The 25219-nt window shown below is 43.0% G+C and overlaps 1 protein-coding gene across 3 annotated transcripts in view; it reads right to left on the bottom strand.

Annotated features, from left to right (window-relative positions):
- Positions 1-24971, bottom strand: part of TP53BP1 (tumor protein p53 binding protein 1) — a 111549-nt gene extending 86578 nt beyond the window's left edge. For 2 of the 3 annotated variants that reach the window (XM_030814209.1, XM_030814211.1), the window contains exons 1-4: positions 6585-6717; positions 5830-6014; positions 5549-5636; positions 5219-5300 (exon numbers count right to left, since the gene is read on the bottom strand). In XM_030814209.1, the coding sequence (XP_030670069.1) occupies positions 5219-5300; positions 5549-5636; positions 5830-6014; positions 6585-6591 (362 nt within the window). In that variant the 5' untranslated portion in view covers positions 6592-6717. Of the gene's footprint in view, positions 1-5218; positions 5301-5548; positions 5637-5829; positions 6015-6584; positions 6718-24713 lie in introns of those variants that run through there. The other variant, XM_030814210.1, reaches the window with a different exon arrangement.
- Between the last annotated feature and the right edge of the window lie 248 nt (positions 24972-25219).

Here is a 25219-nt window from a genome sequence, read left to right as displayed (position 1 = left end):
TCATTATCAGAACTCAATTGTATTACTTTACATATAAAACACATTTATAGTTTTACAATAGTATTAGAGGTAGGAAGATAACCTCCCAAAGAAGTAAAACCATTAACAGTTAAAGAGAGTTGCCTTTGTGAAAAGGGAGCAAGGGTGAGGAAGGACTCTCTGCTTTTCATTATAAGCCCTTTTTACTATATTTATTTATTTATTTTTGAGGCAGGGTCTCACTCTGCCACCCAGGCTAGAGTGCAGTGGTGCAATCACGGCTCGCTGCAACCTCTGCTTCCTAGGCTTAAGCGATCCTCCCACCTCAGCCTCCTGAGTAGCTGGAACCACAGATGTGTGCCACCATGCCCAGCTAATTTTTTTGTATTTTTGGTAAAGACAGGGTTTCACCATAATGCCCAGGCTGGTCTCAAACTCCTGAGCTCAAGTGATCCACCTGCCTTGGCCTCCCAAAGTGCTGAAATTACAGGCCTGAGCCACTGCACCTGGCCTATAAGCCCTTTTTAAAGTAAATGAGTTATATTATTCTGTTAAGAATATTTAACAGCTCTCACCAAAATTAAAAATTGCTCCGTGAAAAACCCTATGAAGAGAAAGAAAGGATAGAGTGGGAGAAAATATTTGCAAAATATATATTCTACAAAAGACTAGTATCTAGAATATATAAAGAACTCTCAAAACACAATAGTAAAAAGACAATCCAATTAGAAAATGGGCAAAAGATATGAACAGACATTTCCCTGAAGAAAATGACAGGCAGCAAGTAAGCACATGAAAAGATCCTCACCATCATTAGCCATTAGGGAAATGCAAATTGAAACAACAATGAGGTATCACTACAGACTTGTAATGGCTAAAATAAAAAATAATGAAAACACCAAATGCCAGTGAGGACGAAAAAAAATTAGATCACTCATACATTGCTGGTGGGACTATAAAACAGTACAGCCGCTCTAGAAAAGTTTGGCAGTTTCTTAAAAAAACAAACATGCAACTACCATGACCCAGCAATTGCAAATCTGAGCATTTATCCTAGAGAAATGAAGACTTATGTTCACAGAAAAACCTGTACATATGGCTGGGCGCAGTGACTTACGCCTATAATCCCAGCACTTCAGGAGGCTGAGGCAGGCAGATCACCTGAGGTCAGGAGTTCAAGACCAGTCTGGTAAACATGGTGAAATCCCGCCTCTACTAAAAATATAAAAATTACCCAGGCGTGATGGTGCATGGCTGTAGTCCCAGCTACTTGGGATGCTGAGGCTGAAGAATCACTGAAACCCTGGAGTGCAGGTTGCAGTGAGCTGAGATTGCATTCCAGCCTGGGTGACAGAGCAAGACTCCATCTCGAAAAGAAAAACCTGTTCATAAATGTTTATAACAGCTTCTTCATAGTAGTCAAAAACAAGAAAAAAAAAACGGAGATGTCCTTCAACAGATGAATGGTTAAACAAACTGTGGTATATCCACAGCATGGAAGACTACTCAGCAATAAAAATGAACTATTGATACATGCAAAAACATGGATGGAGCTCCAGAAGTTATGCTGACTGAAAACGCCAATCCCAAGGACGGGCATGGTGGCTCATGCCTGTAATCCCTGCATTCTGGGAGGATGAGACAGGAGGATCGCTTGAGCCCAGGCATTGGAGACCAGCCTGGGCAATACAGCAAAACCCCATCTCTACAAAAAGTTAAAAAATTAGTTGGGTGTGGTGGCATGTGCCTGTCGTCTCAGCTACTTGCGAGGCTGAGATGGGAGGATTGCTTGAGCCCAGGAGGTGGAGGCTGCACTAACCATAACCTTGCCACTGCACTCCAGCCTGAGCAACAGAGGCCCTGTCTCAAAAAAAAAAAAAAAAAAAAAAAAGCCAATCACTAAAGGTTACAGACTGTATGATCCCATTTTATATATTTTGAAATGACATTTTACACATGAAGAATGGATTAATGGCTGCCAGGGGTTTGGGTGCAAAAGACAGAGGTAGGTGTGGCTATAAAAGGGCAACAATAAGCATCCTTGTGGTGTTAGAACTGTATCTTGACTGTTGTGGTGCAGACACAAACCTACGCAGGTGATAAAACTATGTAAAACTTAATACACACATGCACACACACACACATAAAAAGAAGTAAAACAGGAAATGTGAATAAATTTGGTGGATTTGGCCAGGCAAGGTGGCTCACACCTGTAATCCCAGCACTTTGGGAGACTGAGACAAGTGGATCACTTGAGGTCAAGAGTTTAAGACCAGCCTGGCCAACATGGGGAAACCCCATCTCTACTAAAAATACAAACATTAGCCAGCACTGGTGGTGGGCACCTGTAATCCCAGCTACTCAGGAGGCTGAGGCAAGAGAATCACTTGAACCCGGGAGGCAGAGGTTGCAGTGAGCCAAGATCACACCACCACACTCCAGCCTGGGGAACAAGAGTGGGACCCTGTCTCAAAAAAAAAAAAAAAAAAAAAAAGTGTTTTGAAGAGATTTCATTCTTTTGGAATCAACTCCAAATTATTTCCAGCTTCATGGCCTATGCACACACAGTTCATTCTGTCTGGACAGCTCCCCCTTGCATACTGCACATAGAAATGTGCAGCCCTTCAACTATGCCCTCCCAAGCCCTTCAACTATGCCTAACAAATTCATATTTATTGTTTAGATTATATTCCACAAAGAGGTGTTCCCTTATCCTTCAGATTACATTATATATATTTTTTCTCCTCTTTGCAATGATCACAGTTGTAATGGAATAGCTATTGATGTAATGACTCATTTAACATCTGTCTCTCCTATTAAATTATAAGCGCCACAATGGCAAAAGCCCCTTTAAAGCACATGCCACAGTGCCTGCACATTTATTTAACGTGAAAAGAAGTAGCATGAAACTTCTCAAATAGCAATGCTTCATTCACAATGAGGGACATGCATACTTCCTGTCCTCACTGGCTCAAACCAGGATGCTGAGCCACAAAAACATAGATAAGCCTGGCACGTGTTCCTAAAGAGGTACCATAAACTTAAATGCCCACAGAAATCAAAGCAAGATAACATAGATGAGTGAAGCAGCTGGGTGTAAGAACAAAAGCACAAGCACTATGATAAATGACAAAAGAACACCTGGCCTCAGTGTCCAAGTACAATAGTGAATTGTGGTGACTATGGCAAATCATAGCACTAATGCTCCATCTAAGCAGAGGTTGACTGCTACTCATAACTCCAGCCAACTGTTGCCAATAGAAACAAGAAATGGCAGAAGCTGGAAATCTAAGTTTTATGAGAAATTTCCCCATTCTAAAATTCTGTCAATTAATTCAAATATATTAACATTTTACCACCTATGTAGGCCAAATAAAACACTTCTGAGGGCCCCAATGAGCCCATCCGTTTGCAGGTTGTTCTAAAGCATTTATTTTACTTGATTTGTGAGAAAAAAACAATTACGTACAAACAAGCACATAGTGTAAAATAAAACACACCTCCAAAAAAGCTTTTCTTTTTGAGACAGGGTCTCACTCTATCAACCAGGCTGGAGTGCAGTGGCACAATCATGGCTCACTGCAGCCTCAATCTTCCAGGCTCAAGTGATCCTTCTATCTCAGCCTCCTGAATAGCTGGAGCTACAGGCACGGACCACCATGCCCTGCTATTTTTTATTTTATTTTATTTTATTTTATTTTGACTGTCGCTCAGGCTGGAGTGCAGTGGCACGATCTTGGTTCACTGCAACCTCTGCTTCCCAGGTTCAAGTGATTCTCCTGCATCAGCCTCCTGAGTGGCTGCTATTACAGGTACCCGCCACCACACCTGGCTAATTTTTGTATTTTTAATAGATACCGGGTTTCACCATGTTGTCCAGACTGGTATCAAACTCCTGACCTCAGGTATCTGCCCAACTCAGCCTCCCGAAGTGCTGGGATTACAGGTGTGAGCTACCACACCCAGTCCTTTTTTTTTTTTTTTGTAGAGACAGGGTCTTACTAGGTTGCCCAGGCTGATCTCAAACTCCTGGGCTCAAGTGATCCTCTTGCCTGAGCCTCCTAAAGTGCTGGGATTACAGGCATGAGCCACTGCGCCCAGCCAAAAACCATTTCTTTTTAAGAAAAAACAATAGTCTTTAACCATCTCAAGCTAATATTCTGCTCTCTAACCACCTCCCCTTTCTACCACCCCAAAACTCCTGAAGTTCTCTACATTCTCCTTGGACCTTAGAAGTATTGGGGCAGAAGACTGAGAAGCACTGACTAGTTAGAAAGAAAGAGGAGGCATTAGAGTCATTAGGACCAGGTTCAAAGCCAGCTCTGTCACTTACTAGCAATGTACTCTAAAGCAAGTTATCTAATTTCTTTGTCCATCAATTTTCCCCTCTATACAATAGAAGTAATGTAATGTCTTCACTGTACAGCTACTTTAAGAATAGGATTAAATAACATTATGCTATATGCCAAACGTCCAATACAGGACCTAACACAGAGGATGAATTCAAAAAATGGATATTATAAACATATGCATAAGACATGGTAAAAGTTGAATCTTGTTTAGGGTATGAATTAAACATTCTAGATCTAAAACTGGTGGGGTACTTTGGTTGATAGATGGAAAACATGCCTAATAGTTCTGATAATACTCCTAAATTTTTTTTTTTCTGAGACGGAGTCTCGCTTTGTCACTCAGGCTAGAGTACAGTGGTACAATCTCAGCTCACTGCAACCTCCACCTCCCAGGTTCAAGCAATTCTCCTGCCTCAGCCTCCCGAATAGCTGGGATTACAGGCACACACCACCAGGCCCAGCTAATTTTTGTGTTTTTAGTAGAGATGGGGTTTCACCATGTTGGCCAGGCTGGTCTCAAACTGCTGACCTCAAGTGATCCATCCACCTTGGCTTCTCAAAGTGCTGGGATTACAGGCATGAGCCACCATGCCTGGCCCCTAAATACTTTTTAATAATTTTTTTTCTACTAGGAGGAATGCTTATTTTGTTTCACATGCACAAGACAGATCATGATTTGAATAATGTAGGTATAAAAATTATTACCTTCACAAAACAGTTTCCAGCTATCAGTACTATTACAATACTATCTAATACAACCCTCAAGTCCCATGTCCTAATCCACAAGAAAGAGATTAATCCTTTTATCCTTGGGATGAGGCAACAGGTACAGATAAAAGAACAAATCCAATAATACATTTAAATAAACCCCTTCAAACACTGTATACCTGCTTGTCCTGTTTGGCTGAGGTAACTGCTCAATGACCTGACTGATGGAACCACATGTGTCCAAGTTAGAAGAATCTGGGTCTGAAAAAAATAACTGGATATTAGCAAAAAAGACATTTACCACCAAACTTTAATACAAAATCAGGAATACAGACAGTACCAATCTAATCAGTGACACTAGCACATCAGCTTTTGAGTGACTACTATGCAGATACCACAGTAGGCTTCCTTACATACATTCGACACAACCACATAAAGTTTAAATCCACCCACCTCCAACAAGAGCACCCAAAAAATGCAAAGGGGACCGATAGCTTTAAACACCGCACCTGCAACCTTGTTTTCTTTCAAATTGAACCCACTATTACTGTCTCCTCGTTCTTCTCCAGCTGTTTGTTCAGGATTGGACACAACATCCTAGAAAATACACATGCAAAATATCCCCGTTATATATGTGAAATAGTTCAAAATGAAACCTACTATTTGTGAACAATTTTTCCAATCAACTTTACTGAGAAGATAATGATCTTCTAAATACTTATGTTTACTGGTTGTTTTCGGTTTAAAAAAAAAAATCTGCTCAATCCTTTTCAAACAAGGTATCACTCACCAACACAGGATTTTCTTTGTGCGTCTGGAGATTAGGAAGGTGTCGAGTTAGCATACTGAAGTGAGAACCAGAATCATCTTCTGGAACCTGGCTTTCAGGCTGAGAATCTTCAATTATCAGGCAAGGAGTATCTTGCTGAGAGAAATCTGAATCCAACTGACTTCCAGTAGGGTCCATCTGCTCCCCTGGAATGGAATAACAAAAGATCAGTTACGTGTAACCTACTAGCCTTGCTCACGCAGTCTAAACCTAAATAATGGGGCGGAAGTACAAGAGCTGGGAAACGGGACCAGTTCAGGACTCCTCCAATTAGAATATTATATTTATAATTGCTGCAAGCACTTTCCTATCATGCCTACCAAGTCCCCATTCCTCGTTATTTACAATAAGCCTGCCTATCCCTCCCTCTCTCTTTTCATCACCTTCTCGTAGACACCCTTTCCCCTCCTTCCTAACCTCTTCTCTCCCCGCCCCTTTTTCCATCCCCCCCCTACGTCCTTCTGGCGCCTCTACCGCCCCCCAAAAGAATGTTTTCTAAAATCTGTTCGCCAGAGGCCCCACAGCCTTTCAGCTTTCCTCACGACCACCAAGCCTTCTCAGTTACCGTTTCCCCACCCCCTCCTTAGGGCCCTCCAACCCCTTCCCCGTCACCGCCGCCATGCTTGCCACCCCGCCCCCTCCGGTCAGCCATCCCTTCAGACCCGAAATCCAGGCCTTCAGAGCCCACTGCACTCCCATTTCTCTCCAAACAGTACCAGGCATCCCGGCGGGAGGTCCCTCGCGCTCGAGCTAGAGGTCTCTGCACGCTCCCCAAGTCCCTCCAGATCGATCCCTAGGTCGCCGCTGTCGCCACCGCCGCCACCGGCCGCGAACTCCCCCTTTCCCGTCGCGTCACACAATATCGGATCGTCCATTCGCTGCCGCCGCCCGCCACTCAAGAAATTCCGTGGATAATAGGTAGCTGCGGCAGAGTGCCCCGCCCCACGTAAGAAAAAGGAACACGGCGGCGCGTTTCCATGGCAGCATGGACGTTGCAGGCCCTCCCCTTTAGTAGAGCCGGAGAATGACGGTATCCTTGAACCGAAGGGACCTTGAGAGGGCGTGAAATACCTTCCCCTGCTTCCAGGACGATTGCATTTACCACTACTCAGACATTTCAGAACCTCTACCTGCTTTTTCTCGTTCATGCCCCTTAATCCCCGTCCCTCACCCTCTTTCCTGGAAAAGGAGAGTGTTTCCCAGCTTCTCATAACAGGGCAAAGAGGAAGCGGCTTGAGGATGGCTAGTACTTCAGAGCTGGTGAACCGAAGAGAAGAGACTCTTTCTTCTTTGACACAGGGTTAACCTGTGTCAATCAGGATCCCTTTTGTGGGCCTCTACCCTGAATCCAAGGGCCTGACATTACATCTCTGCCAGGGCGTTTTTAGTATTTGTTTGTTTTTACATTGTATAAGGGCTCCAGTAAGCCATATTTCTTCCCATTGCCCTTTTCAGCCTAGGACGTATTTCAAGCTTCACACTTGCTTATCGTTGTCTTATCTTTTATGGGATTGCCTACAAAGACTACAGCCCCAGACGTATTTTGCACCTCCCATTGAGAGAATTGAGCACTGTCATTCTCAAACTCCATGGTAAAGACAACAGCTGCTACCCCTTCTAACTAGATGACCTCAAAGATACCTCCAAACCCAGAAATTCTATTATCCTAATTATGGTGCCAGGGTCTTAAAGAGGGTGTGGCAGTTGTGACGAGTCTTAATGAACTAAGCCCCACGAGGCATATGTGTTTGTTTTGTTTGTTGTTGTTGTTGAGGGGTGGGGGTATGTTATTTAAGTGGCAGTTGGATCCAGGATAGAATTCTAGCCAGAGCAGCTGTCAACAGGGAAAGCACCTAGCACAGTGCCAAACATATACATAACAGGCATTCAATAGGAGGCAGTTTTCTCTTTCTACCCCAGGTTCAGATTTATTTCGGCACAGCCCAACCATGATTCTCCATTTCTGTAAATGCCCAATTCAGCACTTGATAACAGGCAAAGCTGAAGTGGAGCTTCCTACCAATCTTCTCACTGCTGCTATAAATTACAGTGATCATAGTTTCCAAACCAAAATCAAGGCATGTTGTCTGAATACATGTTACTTATGGGAACAAAAGGACTGACTCCTTGAAACTGTCCTGAAAAATCTAGAATCGATTACTGCTATAACTGGAATATAATTATGGTCCCCAGAATGTTTTATTAGTGGAGCTAAAATGAAATGGACCACACAGAGACGCATCTCACTTCTTAATCTTAAAATCATTTATAATTGACTCTTTTCATACTCCACTCCTAAAGCTGCAGAACACCAGTGACTAAACAAATCTAATACTTAAAGACCAGGTTAGATCAATACTAACTACACTAGGTGACAAAGTGAGTTCGTCTGCTCTATTTGAGAGGGCACAACCAACCAGGTCCTGTTATGAGTAAATCATGACCTTGAGTCCCATAAAAATCCCCCAAAAGTCACCATTTTTTTGCTTTTCTTCTCCAGCCTGCTTCTGCTTCCTCCCCAAGTGAGACACAAATAAACAGATATGTTTGATTACTTGACAAGTGTTTTCGTCAAAACATAAAATGGCTGGGCACAGTGGCTTACACCTGTAATCCCAGCACTTTGGGAGGCAGAGGCAGGTGGATTACTTGAGTGCAGGAATTTGAGACCAGCCTGGGCAACATGGCAAAACCCCATCTCTACAAAATATACGAAAAAAAAATTAGCTGGGTGTGGTGGCATGTGCCTGTAGTCCCAGCTACTCAGGAGGCTGAGGTGAGAGCATCTCCTGAACTAGGAGGCAGAGGTTGCAATGAGCCAAGATTGCAACACTGCACTCCAGCCTGGGCAAGAGAGTGAGACCCTGTCTGAAACAAACAACAATAAAAACCTAAAAACCACCAGGTGCAGTGGCTCACACCTGTAATCCCAGCACTTTGGGAGGACGAGGCAGGCGGATCATGAGGTCAGGAGATCCAGACCATCCTGGCCAACATGGTGAAACCCCGCCTCTACCAAAAATACAAAAAATCAGCTGGGTGTGGTGGTGGGTGCCCGTAGTCCCAGCTACTCAGGAGGCTGAGGCAGGAGAATTGCTTGAACCCTGGAGGCATAGGTTACAGTGAGCCGAGATCTTGCCACTGCACTTCAGCCTGTGCAACAACAGAGTGAGACTCTGTCTCAAAAAAAAAAAAAAAAAAAAAGCCAGGCGCGGTAGCTCACGCCTGTAATCCCAGCACTTTGGGAGGCCGAGTCGGGCAGATCACGAGGTCAGGAGATCGAGACCATCCTGGCTAACACGGTGAAACCCCGTCTCTACTAAAAATACAAAAAATTAGCCAGGCGTGGTGGCGGGCGCCCGTGGTCCCAGCTACTTGGGAGGCTGAGGCAAGAGAATGGCGTGAACCCGGGAGGCGGAGCTTGCAGTCAGCGGAGATTGCGCCACTGCACTCCAGCCTGGGTGACAGAGTGAGACCCTGTCTCAAAAAAAAAAAAAAAAAAAAAAAAAGCCTAAAAACCTCAACCTGACTAAAGATAGATAAATAAATGAGGGAGCCATTTGCATTACTAAACAAGAGTCTTAAGAAAACTGTTAAGAAAAACTATTAATTCCTTGTTAGGCAGTGTGGCAATTAAATTAATCATTAAATTATCCAGAAAAACAGAAACTACAGGCAGAATGGTTGCAGCTAGATGAGCCAAAGGCCTTTATTGACTCCTAGACTGCAAAGGACCAACAGCACATCTACCGGTCTACAGGTAACATCTTTTCCTAAACCACCTTAGACAGAGAAATCTAACTTACCTCTAAAGCCCTCCCAGAGAAGAAGACTCATCAGATCTTAGGTTAACTTGCTTTACAGTTTAACAAACCTCATTTTCAGAAATTTTTCTTCTAATCCTAATCTTCTAATCTTCTAACCTAAATCCTTTATTATAGAATTTAAAGCCATTTCCTCTCATGTTGTCTTTAACTGCTATCTTTAAAACCTAGATAGATGTCATTAAGTTGGGATCATCTCATTTGGTCCTATAATTATATAATTTCAAACCATCAAACAACAAATCTAAATGCTATATGACTTAGTTTGTGAGTATTTTTCTGAAGCCTCCTCAAAGACTTCTCTAAGCAAAAGAACCCTAGCCAGCTTATTCTTCCCTCACAGGTATTCCACCAACCTTTAAAGTTGCTTCATGATCTTATGGAAACTCATAGTTTTGGAGCTCAGTGGCAGAGTACTCTACTGAGGACACTTGACAAGTGCCAAATTTAATGATAGGAAAACAATCATATATTCCTTTTTTTTTTTTTTTTGAGATGGAGTTTCGCTCTTTTTGTCCAGGCTGGAGTGCAATGGTGCGATCTCCGCTCACGGCAACCCCCGCCTCCTGGGTTCAAGTGATTCTCCTGCCTCAGCCTCCTGAGTAGCTGGGATTACAGGCATGTGCCACACACCTGGCTAATTTTGTATTTTTAGTAGAGACAGGGTTTCTCCATGTTGGTCAAGCAGGTCTCAAACTCCCGGCCTCAGGTGATCCACCCACCTCAGCCTCCCAAAGTGCTGGGATTACAGGCATGAGCCACCGCACCCGGCCTCTCCCCTCTTTGTATAGAAGTAATCAAATCTTCACATCCAAGTATCATCTCCTGTCCACTCTACTTCTCTACATTTGCAGTCTGGCTTCAACCTCCATAAATCTAATGCCTAGCACAATGCCAGACACAAAGTAGTTACTCTAAACATGTTAGTGACTGATTCTAAAATTTTCTTGTCAAATTACCTCATTATCAGCCAGGCACGGTAGCTCAAGTAATCCCAGCACTTTGGGAGGCCAAGGCAGGCTGATTGCTTGAGCTCAGGAGTTCAAGACTAGCCTGGCCAGCATGGTGAAACCCCATCTCTATTAAAAATACAATGGTGGTGCACACCTGTATTCCCAGCTACTCAGGAGGCTGAGGTGGAAGAATCACTTGAACCTGGGAGGCAGAGGTTGCAGTGAGCCGAGATCGCACCACTGCACTCCAGCCTGGGCTACAGAGTGAGACTCTGTCTCAAAAAACAACAACAAACTACCTCATTATCTTTGACGTCTGTAGTGTCTCATGCTGTTGCCATTCCCTCCTCAAAATTCTCATCCTGTGACTTGATAAATCCTGGCTCTCCTCCACCATCTCAGCTTTCTTTCCAATTCCTAACTTCCTGGAAGCCAGTACTGTAGAATAAAAATCGAGAGTGATATGAACATGCTCAACACAGATGAACCTTGAAAACATTATGCTAAGTGAAATAAGCCAGACACAAAAGAACAAATACTGTGTGATTCCACTTATATGTGGTACCTAGAGTAGGCAAATTCAGAAAGAGAGAAAGTAGAATGGTGGCTGCCAGGAGCTAGGAGGAGGGAGGAAAGGGAATTTATTGTTTAATGATTTACAGAGCTTCAGTTTGGGAAGATGAAAAAGTTCTGGAGATGGATGGTGGTGATGGTTGCACAACAATGTAAATGTACTTAATGCCACTGAATCATACACTTAAAAATGGTTATAATGGTACATTTATGTTATGTGTATTTTACTACAGTAACAAAAGTTTTTCAATGAGACTAAACTTTAAAGATGCGTACTTAGATCATAAAAAATTTTAATAACAGGATTGCAATAAAAGAATGTATGGTTAATTTTATAGGGAACAGTGGGGTTGTAATTCATTAAGAGGCATGTGAGGTGCTTGGAAATATTCTATTTTTTATTACCAGAGGTATTACACAGGTATATTATTTATAATTCATAAATTTATACATTTATATTTTATTTTATTCACTTTATGTGTGCTATGTTTCACAATAAGGACGATTCAAAATAAATATCATTAATGCTAAAACTCATAATATGGTGAAAGAGGGTATATACATGATCTCAAAGTATCTCCCTAAAATGTACTGAATTATTACAAAGAGAAAAGTAGTAAATCTGCAGTGAAGAAACCTGGTATTCACCAACTCAACCGAGTGACCTCAGTTAATATACCAGTAAGGGAACAAAAAGCCATCTGTGTCACTTGATATGATGCACTGAGGATATATCACACTTTAATTGTATCCTTGCTAAAAATGTATAACCTGAATCTGATCATGAGAAAAAATCAGATAAACCCACATTAACGGGTGCTTTACAGATAAACAGCCCATATTCTCCGAAAAGAGAGAGAGAAAGAAGTGCTGCCAAGGTCAAGAATGACAATGAAAATCTCAAGAAATGTTCTAGATTTGAGAAGACTACAAAGACAAAACCATTAAATGTAACAGATGATCCAGAACTGAATCCTGGACAAGAACTTGGTTTCCCTTCTTCTATAAATAATTATAATAGGAGGACTGTTGATATCTAAATAAGGTCTGCAGATTAGTAATGAATCATTGTGATTTTCCTGATCTTGATAATTATACTCTGGTTATTAAATAAAAAATAAAGAAAGAGAATGGTACCAAATTATCCAAGATTGGAGCTGGGCAGTTTGGTACTAAGCAAAACTAAAGAAAAGTTAACCTGCACCTAACATAGGAACAGCATGAGGACAAGAGAAGGAATATACTTAGAGACTATGGAAACTGCCAGAAATCAGACCCAGGATGGTAGAAGGTGAGAAAAGTTCATTTTGCAAATTAAAAAAAAAACAAACAAAAAAAAACAATTACTCCTAAACTCTTATGTTTCAATGGGAAGAAGGGAGTTTTTATGTTCTGGGGCTGAGAAATCTAAAAAGAATATAAGAGAAGACTTCAGTGGACAAGAACACCACTATGTCCTAGTGGCTGAGCTGTGAAAGAGTTACTCATATTCTGAGGTAGTGTGTGTACCTAAAGTAATGTCTACGTACAAAGAAGGGAACAACAGACTCTGGGGCCTACTTAAGGGTGGTGACGGGGAGGAGGGTGAGAATCAAAAACTATCTATCAGTTACTATGCTTGTTACCTGGGTGGCAAATAATCTGTACACCAAACCCCGTGATAATGCAACTTACCTATTTAACAAACCTGCACATGTACCCCTGAACCTAAAATGAAATTTAAAAAATAATAATAAATAATAAAGTAAAAGTAACATAGCACGAACACAGTGCCTACTCTTGGATCCTACTTCCTGTGTCATTATTACCCTTTCCCATTCTACTCTGAGCATATCCCTTCTGTAGTGTCTTGAGTAGAGCTAGGTCTCAAAGGCTGATCTGGGCTGTACAGAGCTAGTGTGCTAACTAGTGGCAAGAATAACAGTAATGTATCTTGGCTCTACTCACATATAAGCACATCACACAGAGTCTCAAGAACCCAAAGTCAGAGCAAGTCAGAAAACCCGTAAAACTGACCAAAAATTTCTTCACAAACTCAGGTTCATTTATTAATTTCAATTCACTTAAATGCAAGGTACCATTTTGGCTCCATGGTGGTGGTGGAGAGAAAGCAGTGTATAAGGATGAGTAATATCTAGCTTCTAGCTTCAAAGAATTTACAATCTAGGAAGGAGATAAGACGTAGAAATAATGATAGTACAAGATACAATAAAAGTTTTGTAGGAATTGTGAGACAGAAATCGAAAGAATTTTAGTCACGTGGCTATAATGAATACTTCTTGAGCACTTACTATGTTCTAAGTTCTATTTACTCTCACTCCTTTCTTGATTTTATCCAGTCACATTGCTACAAATACAATCTATATGCCAATGACTCCTATCTGTATCTTTGACCCACACCTCTCTCTCAAATTACAAATTTATATATCTAACTGCCTATTCAATATCTTCATTTTGATGTCCAATTGACATCTCAAATTCAACATGCTTAAAATTGAACTCATCTCTTCTACCAAGCCTACTCCACCTGCAGCCTTCCCCATCTCAGTTGATGGCAACTTCACCCTTCTGGTTGCTCATAACAAAAAGCTTGAAGATATTATCTTTTTATTAACAGAAAAATTTTTAAAAGCTATGTACTTATATAATCCACCTTCAACAATTATCAACAAATGCTCAATCTTCTTTTGTTGAAATTTTTCTTTTTTTTCAAACAAATGCTCAATCTTATTTCATCTATATCACACACTTCCCCCAAACTGATTTCTAAACAAATCCCAGACATCATATAATTTTATCCAAAATACTTCTGTGTCTAAAATATAGAGAATATTTTAGGCCAGGCTTAGTGGCTCACACTTATAATCCCAGCACTTTGGGAGGCTGAGGTGGGTGGACCACCTGAGGTCAGGAGTTTAAGACCAGCCTGGCCAACATGGTGAAACCCCATCTCTATTAAAAATACAAAAATTAGCTGGGCATGGTGGCGAGCACCTGTAGTCCCAGCTACTTGGGAGGCTGAGGCAGGAGAATCACTTGAACCTGGGAGGCGGAGGTTGCAGTGAGCTGAAATTGCGCCACTGCACTCCAGCCTGGGTGACAGAGTGAGACTCTGTCTCAAAGAAATAAAATAAAGAGAATATTTTAAACATAGGAACACCGTCAACACACCCAAAGAAAATGAACAGGCCAGGCATGGTGGCTGACATCCCAGAACTTTGGGAGGCCAACGCAGGAGGATCACTTGAGCTCAGGAGGTCAAGTCTGCAATGAGCAGTGATCATGCCACTGCACACCAGCCTGGGTGACAGTGAGAGTCTGTCTAAAAAACATATATATATATAAAGTTAAATTACTGTATTTTAAAATCACTTAAAACAATACTACCAATTGAATAGTTAGGCTTGTTTCTTTCATTTTGTTTTTTATTTTTAGTGACTGATTTTTTTATTGAGGTAAAATTTAAATACAGTGAAATCTATAGCTCTTAATTGTGTAAATTTTTATTTTTAAGAGACAGGGTCTTGCTCTGTGGCCCAGGCTAGAGTGCAATGGCTTCATCATAGCTCACCACAGCCTTGAACTCCTGGGCTCAGCTCCTGGGCTCAAGCGATCTTCCCAGCTCAGTCTCCTCGGGGCTGGGACTACAGGTATGCACCACCACACCTGGCTAATTTGTCTTTCTTTTGTAGACATGGGGTTTCACTATGTTGCTCAGGCGGGTCTTGAACTCCTGGGCTCAAGCAGTCCTCCCACCTCGACCTCCCAAAATGCTGAGAACACAGGCATGGGCCACCGTGCTTGGCCAGTAATTTGATGAGCTTTGACAAATGTATACAGCCATGAAACCTACATATCAATCAATATATAGAACATTGTCATCACTCTAGAGAGTTATTCATGATCCCTTCCAGTCAATCCCCATTCCACAAGGCAGTCATATTGTAACTTCTATGACCATAGATTAATTTTACCTGTAATACTGTTTTATATAAATGGAATCACACAGTACATGGTCTTTTGTATCCAGCTTCTTTTGCTCAACATTTTGCATGTTGCTGCGTGCATCAGTACTTCATTCTTTTTCATTGCTCAGCAACATTCAATTGTATGCACTACAACTTGTTTTGTTAATTCTCCTATTACTGCATATTTGGGTTTAGACTATTATAAATAAAGTTGCTATGAACATTTATAAACAATTCATTTTGTGAACATTTGTTTTCATTTATCTTGGGTAGATAACTAGAAGTGGAACTGCTGGGTCATAAGATGTGCGCTCCTTTCACTTTATAAGAAACTGCCAAAAACAGTTTTTGAAAATGACTATAGGCCACCTGCAGTGGCTCATGCCTGTAATCCCAACATTTTGGGAGGCTGAGGTGAGAGGCTCACTTGAGCCAGAAGTTCAAGACCAGCCTGGGCAATACAAGGAGGCCTTATCTCTACAAAAAAAAGTTTTAAAAATTAGTCAAGTGGCCGGGCGCAGTGGCTCACGCCTGTAATCCTAGCACTTTGGGAGGCCGAGGCTGGCGGATCATGAGGTCAGCAGATCAAGACCATCCTGGCTAACACGGTGAAACCCCGTTTCTACTAAAAGTACAAAAAAAAATGAGCCGGGCGTGGTGGCGGGCGCCTGTAGTCCCAGCTATTCGGGAGGCTGAGGCAGGAGAATGGCCTGAACCCGGGAGGCAGAGCTTGCAGTGAGCCGAGATTGCGCCACTGTACTCCAGCCTGGGCTACAGAGCAAGACTCCATCTCAGGGGAAAAAAAAAAAAGATTAGTCAAGCATGGTGGCACCAGCCTGTAGTACCAGCTACTAGGGAGGCTGAGGTGGGAAGATCAATTGAGCCCAGGAGTTCAAGGTTACAGTGAGCTATGATCGCACCACTTGCATTCCAGCCTGGGCAACAGAGCAAGACTATGTCTCTAAAAAAAATTAAAAATAAATAAATAAAATGATTCTATAATTTTATACTTCCACTAACAACATATTAGTTTCAGATGCTCCACATTCTCACTAACATTTGGTTTGTCAGTGTGAAGTGATATCTCATGTTTTGTTTTGTTTTTTCTTATTTTTTTTTTGAGACAGAGTCTCACTCTGTCACCCAAGGCTGAAGTGCAGTGGCGCCATCTCGGCTCACTGCAAGCTCCGCCTCCCGGGTGCACACCATTCTCCTGCCTCAGCCTCCTGAGTAGCTGGGACTACAGGCACCTGCCACCACGACCTATTTTTTTTTTGTATTTTGTATTTAGTAGAGATGGGGTTTCACCATGTTAGCCAGAATGGTCTTGCTCTCCTGTCCTCGTGATCTGCCCACCTTGGCCTGCTAAAGTGTTGGGATTACACGCGTGAGCCACCGTGCCCTGCCATTTGTTTTTTTCTTGAGGCAGAGTCTCACTTTGTCACCTCAGCTGGAGTGTGATGGCACGATCTCAGCTCACTGCAACCTGTCTCCTGGGTTCAAGCGATTCTCTCAAGTAGCTGGGATTACAGGCGCACGCCACCACCCCCAGCTAATTTTTGTATTTTTAGTAGAGACAGGGTTTTGCCATGTTGGCCAGGCTGGTCTTGAACTCCTGGCCTCAAGCGATCCACCCGCCTTGGCCTCCAAAAGTGCTGGGATTACATGCGTGAGCCACCTTGCCCGGCCTATCTTGTGTTTTTTAGTCAACTTTATATATCATTTATGTACAATTAAAATTGGGCCCATTTTAAGTGTAGAGTTTGATGAGTTCAATAAATGGGTGTGTGTGTGTGCGCGCGCATGTGCGGGTGCGTGTAGCTATGACCCCAATCAAACATAGAACACATCAATCACCCAAAAAGTTCCCTGTGCCCTTTGCAATCAATTCCCAGCCCTGGGCAATCATTTATTTGCTTTCTGTCACTGTAGATTAGTTTTGCCCATTCTAGAATTTCAGATAAACTTATTCATGCAGTATGTACTGTGTCAACCATGAAAATGTACCACTGGGCCGGGCACAGTGGCTCACACCTGTAATCCCAACACTTCAGGAGCCCGAGGCAGGTGGATTACCTGAGGTCAGGATTTCAAGACCAGCCTGGCCAACATGGCAAAACTCTGTTTCTACTAAAAATACAAAAAATTAGCCAGGCATGGTGGCTGGCGCCTGTAATTCCAGCTACTCAGGAGGCTGAGGCAGGAGAATTGCTTGAACCCAGGAGGCGGAGGTTGCAGTAAGCAGAGATCACACCAGTGCACTCCAGCCTGGGCAACAGAGCAAGACTCCATCTCAAAAAAAAAAGATTCTTCCTTTCCAATCCTCCTTCCTTCCCTCTCTCCTTCCACAGATGTCAGGCTTACATCTTAGTCTGAAGTCTCACCCTGCCTTCTCCTGATTCTTCTTTGCAGTGTTTTAAAATATAGTCAGCCTTCCCTATACATGGATTCTGCATCTGTGGATTCAACCAACCATGAATTGAAAATATTCAGAAAAAAAGGGTGGTTGCATCCGTATGAACATTCAGACTTTTTTTTCTTGTAATTATTTGCCAAACAATACACCTATTTACATAGCATTTACATTGTATTAGTTATTATAGGTAATCAAGAGACAATTTAATGCATACGGGAGGGCCAGGAATGGTGGCTAAAGCCTGTAATCCCATAGCTTTGGGAGACCAAGATGGGAGGATTGCTTGAGGCTAGGAGTTCGAGACCAGCCTGTGCAAAATAGCAAGACGGGGGTCTACATCTTCTAAAAATCAATCAATAAATTAAAACAAAAATTTTTTGAGACAGAGTCTTGCTCTGTTGCCCAAGCTGGAGTGCACTGGCATGATCACAGCTCACTGCAACCTCAAGTGATCCTTTTGCTGCAAGTGATCCTCCTGCTTTAGCCTCCCAAAGTGCTGGGATTATAAGTGTGACCCACCGTGCCTGACCATAAATATTATTGAATGAATGAATGAATTCCAGGCATTGTGCTAAGCATATTTAAAAGGTTGTTCCACTTAATTCTCAAAATAATCCCTATAAGATGGGGTGCTATTATTTTAATTTTACAGACGAGGAAACTGAAGCACAGAGAAGACAAGCAAGTTGCCAAAGTTCACATAGTTGGTAAGTAAGAAAGTCAGTTTTGCAGAAGCAGTTGGGTTTGAGTTCGGTCATATCCCTTAAATCCTTTGTGGAATGAGATGAATCTTTATTCCACAAATAAGGTAAAGGTAAATAAATAAATCCTTAGATAAGAATTAAGGAAAACAGAGTATTAAAGGAAAAATAAACAGCCTAAACAAAAACTACAAGAATGAGAAAAAGGCAAGTGGTTCAGACTGACTGAATAAAATGGTTAATACAGGATATTTGCGGCCAGGCACGGTGTCTCACTCCTGTAATCCCAGTACTTTGGGAGGCCGAGGCGGAGAGATCACTGAGGTCAGGAGTTCAAGACCAGCCTGGCCAAATGATGAAACCCTGTCTCTACCAAAAATATAAAAAATTAGCCGAGTATGTTGGTGCACACCTGCAATCCCAGCTACTCGGGAAGGTGAGGCAAAAGAATTGCTTGAACCTGGCAGGCGGAGGTTGCAGTGAGCTGAGATTGTGCCACTGCACTCCAATCTGGGTGACAGAGTGAGACTGCGTTTCAAAAAATAAATAAAATTTTAAAAATAAAAATAAAATAAAAACAGGATATTTGCAGGAGGTAATGTTGGAAAGGGAAGTTAGGGCATATTATGAAGGATCTTCAAGAAGGAACTGATGAGAAGAAAGAGACAATTTGTGATTTTGTGATATTGTAAAGGGAAAAATATTTCTTCAACCCAAGCATTCCTTGAAAGAAAATAACTCCATTCTATGAATACTTTGGGGAAAAAAAAGATGCAAAATATAATTCACACACAGGTATGGCCTGAAAACTGTTATATAGTTAGGTTTGAATCCCCTTTACCACCATCATCTCTACCACCACAAAGAAAATCCTTAGAGATCCCTGCAGTAAGAGGTAGCTTTGCTCAGATTAAAAGAAAAGATGGCATCAGCCAAACACTACCTTCCATCTCACAGGCTAAGGAATGGATAAGGGAAGATGGTGTTGATAAATTATTTTTTTCACTTTTGGGAATCACTTTCTTAAATAAAAGAATGTGGGAAGTGAGGGAAGAAAAAGGGGAAATTTCTTCATTGTCCTTTGCAATGCTCTGCAGGGGGAAGGTAAACCCAGTCTCATTGCTCTGCCCATTTACTTAATGTGAACAAATAATAATTAGAAAAATATTTATTGTGGGCCTCCTCTGTGGCCCAGACATAGTAATAAATGCAGACTTCTTCCCCATCTCAACCTTTTTAGATATTATTTTACTCAGTGCCTTTTTAAAGGTTATTTTACTCCACGCCTTTGCAGACAAACCAGCTGTTCAGGCTGAGGTGACCCTATGGCTGCTGGTATGCATTATGATCATAGTATTTCCCCCAAAAGCCAAGGATAAGCCTCTGACACAGCACTTCTGTAATCCAACACGCCTCTCTCTGTGTAAGAATGCTTTACAGGCAGAACTGAGTGCAGGGAGGGAATCTGAGCTGTATGCAGCTCCCTTTGGATATTTTGGTGGATAAAACCATGCAATCCAGCAGAGCAGGGCTGGAGTTCTGCCAAATGAGCTCAGACCCCCGGAAAAACTAATGACATTCATCAGGCTAGAAGAGAAGGCCCAGCATCTTTTCTTTATGAATTGCCAGAGCTGCCTTAAATCTTTTTTTTTTTTTCCACAAACAAAGATGGTTTAATAGATTTCAGCATGTTTCCACTTGACAATGTTATATGAAAATAGAATCTTTATTAAAATAGCAAGGCATAACAATCACTGCTACTCAGGAAACACTGTGTTTATTCTTTTTAATAATCAAAATCAATGACTTTGGGCAAGACCTGTGAACTCTCAGAGCCTGTTTCTCTCCTGCCTCAGCCTCCCAAGTAGCTGGGACTGCGGGCGCCCGCCACCACACCTGGCTAATTTTTGTATTTTTAGTGGAGATGGGGTTTCTCCGTATTGGCCAGGATGTTCTCAATCTCCTGACCTCGTGATCTGCCCGCTTCGGCCTCCCAAAGTGCTGGGATTACAGGCGTGAGCCACCGCGCCCGGCCAAGAATAAAATACTCTTAAGTTGATCTAATGAAGTGTTTCCTTACCATTGTGATTATTATTACTATTATTTGCTATATTTTAATATTGTTGTTTACCGAATATTCTCCTTTAAACAGACTCGCTTTTTAAACTTTGTTTTTAAAAGGAGCTGCCTTAAATCTTATGGAGACTTTAAGCATTGAAAGAATTATGATGTTCTTCTCTCCTATGAACACCTAATTCAAGATGAGTGTAACTGATTGCAAGTAAAGCTCTGATTTTTCATGAGGACAACTTTAATACTTTATTTTAAATGCCAAATATGAAATTATTTCCAGAAAAACTTACAGATGCCCTTCCCACTTTGTTAAGAGTGTGCTTAATTTACCTATTGGATAATTTATCACTATACATTATGAAGGCCTGGGGGTTGAGAATTCCCTACCTGGTTTAAATTTAGCCAATACTTTTCAAACCATTTGAGATTTATACTATCTTTTGCCTTGTGCCCACTCCAGTGCATAACCAAGGAAAGAGCCTATAATAGTGCCTTCCTCTTGCACCTCTTCTAACCTCCTCTTTCAGTGGTGGATCCTTAGACACCTTCGACAATTCAAGGGTCCTTCATCACAAACAGTTCAAAAGAATTGGTGTGCCACTCTATCTGCCACTTTTGCTTGACAAGACTGTGGAAGAAGCTACAGAATTAGAGAGCTCCCAAAAGATCATACTTGGTCATTCCAGGGGGTCAATAGTTAAATGAAACAAAACAGCAGGCTCCATAGCCATCAAACACTACTACCTGTGTCTGACAATCATGCATATCACAGGTCCCTAATAATCCCCTTGAGGCAGGAGAATAGTGTCTGGAGACACGAAGCCTTCACTTCAGCCTCTGATTGGTGGGAGCCAACTCTTCATTTGCATAGGGTGTAACTTCACTTCAGCCTCTGATTGGTCACCGGCCAAGCCACCACTTCAGCCTCCAATAGGTCGCAGGCCAAGTCTTCATTTACACAGAATGTAATTAATAGGAAACCTCTAAAGGGTACTTAAACCCAAGAAGATTTGTGCAACTGGGGCTCTTGAGCCACTTACTCGAGCCCACTCCCACTCTGTGGAATGTACTTTCACTTCAATAAAACTATGCTTTCATCTTCCATTGGTTTGTTTGTGCATTTTGTCCAATTCTTTTTTTTTTTTTTTTTTGAGACAGAGTCTCATTCTGTCACCCAGGCTGGAGTACAGTGGCACGATCTCCACTCACTGCAACCTCCAATTCCTGGGTTCAAGCAATTTTCCTGCCTCAGCCTCCTGAGGAGCTGGGATTACAGGTGCCCACCAACATGCCCAGCTAATTTTTGTATTTTTAGTAGAGATAGGGTTTCACCATGTTGGTCAGGCTGGTCTCGAATTCCTGACCTCAGGTGATCCACCCACCTCAGCCTCCCAAAGTGTTGGGATTACAGGCGTGAGCCACTGCACCCGGCTAGTCCAGTTCTTTATTCAATATGCCAAGAACCTGGACAACTCGTAGTCAAGACCCTCCACTGGTAACACCCTTGGAAGGGCCTTTGAATTGCATCGTTTTACTACCAGGTTTCTGCCACAGCACACTTCCTAAATTCAAAATCGATTTTTAAATACTTTATAATTCATAATATATATTTAATTTTTTATTTAGCTTTCTATGTCTTATACATATGTATCAGAGCATTTTCTGTCTTTGCTTACAAAATTCTGGGACACAGATGCTAATGCTCCACAGTTTTTTTTCTTTTTTTCTGTCTGAGATAAGAGGCTTGCTCTGTTGCCCAGGCTAGAGTGCATTGGCAAGATCTCGGCTCACTGCCTCCTGGGCTCAATTGATCCTCCCATCTCAGCCTCCTGAGTAGCTGGGACTACAGGCACGCACCACCACACCCGGCTAATTTTTGTATTTTTTGTAAAGATGGGGTTCCATTATGTACCCCAGGCTGGTCTTGAACTTCTGGGCTCAAGCGATCCACCTACCTCAGTCTCCCAAACAGCTGGGATTACAGATGTGAGCCATCACTCCTGGCCACAGTTTTCTTTATAGAGCACTTTGGACAGTGCTATGTGCAATTTAACACTTAAAAATATTTTCTGGGCTGGGCACGGTGGCCCATGCCTGTAATTTCAGCACTTTGGGAGGCCGAGGTGGGTGGATCACGAGGTCAGGAGTTCGAGACCAGCCTGGCCAACATGGTGAAACCCCGTCTCTACTAAAACTACAAAAATTAGCTGGGCGTGGTGGCGCGCGCCTGTAGTCCCAGCTACTCAGGAGGCTAAGGCAGAAGAATCGCTCAAACCCGGGAGGCAGAGGTTGCAGTGAACCGAGATCACGCCACTGCACTCCAACCTGGGCAAGACAGCAAGACTCCATCTCAAAAAAAAAAAAATTTCTGGGCTGGGCACAGTGGCTCACACTTGTAATCCCAGTCCTTTGGGAGGCCAAGGCAAGAGGATTGCTTGAGGCCAGGAGTTTGGGACCAACCTGTGCAACACACAAAGACCCTGTCTCTACAAATAGTCCTAGCTACTCCAGAGGCTGAGGTGCAAGGATCACTTGAGCCCAGGAGTTTGAGGTTACAGTGAGCTACAATCATGTCACTGTATACCAGTCTTGCTGACACAGCAAGACTCTGTCTCTAAATATATATATATATTTTGACAATATAATCATACTGGAATCATCACCCAGTGGAATAGCTGGAATACTGTTAACCGAGGAAAGAGGAGGATAATTAATAGACACCTATAGCCAATCTTTCTGTGACATTGTCAGCCTTTGGCAATGAGCCTGCAAAATACTCATCCAGCACACATAAGCAATTTTAGTACTATCATAATCTACATTTGCACTGTAATTAATAAAACCCAATTTTAGCAGGGCCTGAGTTTCTGCCCCTACCATCTAATCAGTGTGTGATCCTTCCCTATACCATTCAGATCTATTGTCTAGTCTCTCTGTGAGACTTGATGAAAGCAGAATCTTTGGTTAACTACTGCTGACCTTTATACTGAGACCCTGTGCTAGTTAGAGGCCTCATCTCTACAGTTGCTATAGAAACTGTCCCTTTCTCCTCACAACCTATTCTGGCTCTCTGCCTCCACATGGTACTGTTTTACTGATTGCAGAAGAGGCCTGTAAATCTCTCCAAGCTCTTTTCCAGATTCAGATCCACAAACAGTGGGGAGGGGGGGCAGAGGTACAGCGAAACACCGTCTCATGTGTCACAGTCATGAGACTAGAGGGTGAGGCATTCCCACCATCTGACATTCTGCCAGTACTCTTATTTTCCCCTTTCTGTGCAAAAAGGATTTTCAGGGCCATGTCCAAATTTGTTGCAGGGTGGACTGGCTGTTTTCCTGTAACACGTGCTCCATCGTAGGGACCAGGATTGCTGTAAAGTTTTTGTTTCGTTTCGTTTTGTTCTGAAACAGAGTCTCACTCTTGTCACCCAGGCTGGAGTGCAGTGGTGCAATCCTGGCTTACTGCAACCTTCCCCTCCGGGGTTCAAGTGGTTCTCCTGCCTCAGCCTCCCGAGTAGCTGGGATTATAGGCGCCCAACACCACGCCCAGCTAATTTTTGTATTTTTAATACAGGCGGGGTTACCCCATGTTGGCCAGGCTGGTCTTGAATTCCCGACCTCAAGTGAACCGCCCACTTTGGCCTCCCAAACTGCTGGGATTACAGGCGTGGGCCACTGCGCCCGGCCGCTGTGAAGTATTTAACATGCAGACACTGCCCAATCAGAATGTGGCTCACAGGCAGCCTTGCTGAATCTGGTACTGTGTTCCTTTCTTTCCTGTACTATCTCCAAAGCAAAGGCAAATGGGACAAAACAAAAACAAAAAAAAAAAAGAAACAAAACAAAACAAAAAAACAAGTGCTGCTGGAGCCCTGGGGTGAAAGATAGGCGGTCCCATACATACATGTACAGAATGATTTGGTATCCTGGGTAAAAGACGACTCTGGAGTGTGGAGTAGGTGGAGACACACTGAGGAATGGGGGAGGCTAGACTAACAGCACTTTTTTACAAAGATGTTCCCAGTCAGTCATAAAACAGTGCAAGGCCTCCTCAGTCACTTCCCAACCTCTGGTTTTGATCTTAGAACTGTCAACCCCTTCTTTGGTGCAAACACTGCCCCTTCTGTTTTAAGAACTCCCGGGGAGGAGGGGGGAAGTAATACAACAGTCTCCTGAGGGAGACCCATCTCACTGTCACATCACTTGAAGATGGGAAGGTCTTTCCTAGGTTTTACTCAAATCCCCCTTGCTGCAGTCTGAGCTCATTGCACTCGAGTCCTGCACTCAGCAGAGATGGAGACTAGCCAGCCAACTGCTATCTTCAGAATAACAACTCACCAAGGACTCAAGGCCGGAAGGTCATTCTGTCCCCTCCAATACTGCGCAGCCTTCCAGAGCACTCCCAGGGCCTGGGGCAAGGACAGGGAAACCGAGGATGGAGACCTCGGGCAAGACCCAGGCAGGCAGTGACAAAAAACAAAAAAAAACGCCAAACAACGATAATACAGACACACAGACACAGATGGAGGCAACGATACAAATTCTGAGGCAGAGAGGGACAAGATGGCTCCCCTCAGTTCGGGCGAGGCTGCGGAATTGCCAGACAGTACTTATCAGGGATACATCTTAACTAGAAGCTTCTTCCGGCGCCGAGGCAACCGCCTCACCCCTCCAATGGGTCCCCCAGAGACCCCACCCCCGCTCAAGTCTAAGTGGAAGCTCCCGCTGGTACTGGGGAGGGCGTGGTGGGAGGGAGGGGGCGGCCACCACCCTCTGGCCTGGGGAGACCGCAGAGCACGAGCTTCCAGCTCCGGCCCGCCCCTGCGGCGCCTGTGCCTCGCCCC

This window comes from Nomascus leucogenys, chromosome 6 (genome assembly GCF_006542625.1).
Source record: "Nomascus leucogenys isolate Asia chromosome 6, Asia_NLE_v1, whole genome shotgun sequence".
In the NCBI taxonomy this organism is placed as follows: Eukaryota; Metazoa; Chordata; class Mammalia; order Primates; family Hylobatidae; genus Nomascus; species Nomascus leucogenys.
Note: the sequence above shows the minus strand (reverse complement) of the source record. Positions and strands in the feature narration are given on the sequence as shown.